The sequence below is a fragment of the Egretta garzetta genome, unplaced genomic scaffold, assembly GCF_000687185.1.
Source record: "Egretta garzetta isolate BGI_Z169 unplaced genomic scaffold, ASM68718v1 scaffold333, whole genome shotgun sequence".
NCBI lineage: Eukaryota > Metazoa > Chordata > Aves > Pelecaniformes > Ardeidae > Egretta > Egretta garzetta.
Window position 1 is genome coordinate 905772 of NW_009259179.1, and position 2325 is coordinate 908096.

The 2325-nt window shown below is 60.2% G+C and overlaps 1 protein-coding gene across 1 annotated transcript in view; it reads right to left on the bottom strand.

Annotated features, from left to right (window-relative positions):
* Positions 1 to 676: 676 nt before the first annotated feature.
* TNK2 (tyrosine kinase non receptor 2) overlaps positions 677 to 2325 on the bottom strand; it is an 11500-nt gene continuing 9851 nt past the window's right edge. The window contains exons 13-16 of the mRNA XM_035891235.1: positions 1660 to 2313; positions 1106 to 1201; positions 890 to 1017; positions 677 to 783 (exon numbers count right to left, since the gene is read on the bottom strand). Of these exons, the coding sequence (XP_035747128.1) occupies positions 777 to 783; positions 890 to 1017; positions 1106 to 1201; positions 1660 to 2313 (885 nt within the window). The 3' untranslated portion in view covers positions 677 to 776. The remainder of the gene's footprint in view (positions 784 to 889; positions 1018 to 1105; positions 1202 to 1659; positions 2314 to 2325) is intronic.

Here is a 2325-nt window from a genome sequence, read left to right on the forward strand (position 1 = left end):
GGGGGCTCCTCAGCGCAGGGGCACCGCCGTGGGCAAGCACTGCCCACTCAGAGGGGGCAAAACCATGCCCAGCCTTCAAGCTTTGGTCCTGGGGGTGGGACAGCATGTGCTAAATTCCAGCAGCCCTGGATGGGGAGACCTTTACACCCCAGAACAACTGGGGAGCCATCACTGGGGAGTTTTATGGATGCCCATGTCCCTAGAGCTCCTTGGGGATCCCCAGTGCCTGCTGGGTGCCGCAGCACACATGTATCCCCTCCCGGGCACCCTGGGATAGGGAGGGAAAAGACTTAGTCAGGCTATACACTGGTGAGTGAGAAGAATTTTGCTTTCAACAACAAAATTCTCTGTAAAGAGTTTGAAATTTTCAGAAGAGTATTGCTAGTAAACATAAAATTTGGAATTCGTGCACCAAGGAATAATGAATGTTATATTCTTCTCTTCTGGTATTTAGAACTATGCTTGTTTAGATGTATGTATGTATATATGCGCATATATATATATATATAATATATATATATTAAAATTACATTTCTCTTTACAAAAACAATTCAACATGGGGCCAGAGGACGGAGCCCATCGCCGAAGCCAGGGCGCAGGCACCACGGCAAGACTGGGGCGCTGGGCAGACTCCCTTTCGGGGTGTCCCCATCCCCCAAGGGGGGGCTCAGTCCAGAGTCCAGCAGCAGGTTGTGGGGGTAGGGGTGGGCACCGGGGGGTGGCCCCGCAGTGAGATGCCTGCTCCAGATTCGACACAGCTCGCCCTGTCCCCGCTGTCACCGCCTGTAGGGAGAAGAGGATATGAGCTCAGGAGGGATGATGGTGCCAGCTGGCCAAGAGCAGCATGGCATGGAGACACCACCCCCCCCAAAACCATCCGTGCCCTTACTTCTGGCGGGTGGTGCTGTAGGGATCGAGGAGGTGGGAGCTGGCCTGGGCCAGGTTCCAGTCGAACATTTCCAGCACCCGGTGGCACTCAACACGGGACTTCAGCCCCAGGCAGAAGAGCTGCTCCACCTGCAAAGGGACAGGGCACGGTATGGGGGATGACGGGGTGCCACGCTTCTCGTGGGAGCCAGGGTAGGGGGACGGGGGCATGCGGTACCTTCAGGTACTGGATGGCCCGCTGGACGCTCCAGCCGTGGTTCTGCAGGGCTGCCTGACACTCCTCGGTGGTCACACCGTGCACTGTGTCCTGCACCTGGGGGGGTGCTCATGATCAGCACCCACCACCCCCCCGGGCAGCAAGGAGCCCATGGCTGGAGCAGGGGGCCACTGGGGCTGCCCCCAGCTCTGCCCCCAGGGAGCACAGTCAGCCCGGAGCTGGGACCATCCCCAGGAACTCCAGCCCCTCCTGGCCTTGAGCGCAGACACCATGGACCCAACCCAGAGAGCCCAAACGGGACCACAGTGACAGCCACCTTCCTCCCCCTCCCCGAGGCCATGGGTAGGGCTAATTTGGGTTAAAAGGGCTTGCAGTCCCCATTTTGGAGTTGCAATGACACTTCTGCCCCACAGCATGTCTGGGAACCCCTTGTAGCCACCCCTTGAGGGCTGAAGATGGGGAAACTGAGGCACAGGGTGGGGATGGCTCTTGCCCAAGCAAGCCCCTGGCCACCACATCCTTTCTTGCCCACGGGTTCCAGGGATGCCACTTACCAGTCGGATCTTGTCAGCGGGGCGGTAGCCATCCGGGCCATCGTAGATGATCTTCTGGAGGCTGCAGGAGGCTTTCACCAGGCACTTGGGCCCAGGGTTGCTGTTGTTGGAGGAGAAGTTAGCCTTGCAGTCCGGTGGCGGCTGCTGCACCATGGGACGGACGGTGGCTGTGGTGACCAGGCGGGATGCTGGCACCTCCTCGGGGCTTTTGGCCTCCTTGAAAAACTTCTCATACTTGTCCAGGTAGGCAGGGCGCTCGGGCAGCAAGTAGTAGTGGGTGCTGCTGACCTTCTGCCCGTCCTTCACAATGGGCAGGATGCAGGGTCCCTTGGAGCAGTCTTTGCCCTGCGCCTGGATGACCTTGGGGGTGGCATACTTGGGGTCGAGGGCGAAGCTCTGTGTGGTGGGCATGGGCTTCCCTGGTGAGGTGGATAGGCAGGAGCATAGGGTGGCACGTTGCTGGGGGGAGCCCACCTGCAGGGCCATGGGGCTGGGTGTCCGGGAGGTGGGCTGTGACAACGGGTCCCGGGGGGGAATCTGGGGCGGCCGGTCTTCCTCACCCCCCGAAGCTGGGGAAAGGTCCCCCGACCAGCGCCCAGGCTCATTGCGGCGTAGGGGCCGGGGTGGGATGGGGACACGGGGCGGGATCTGGGGCTTGTCGTCAGC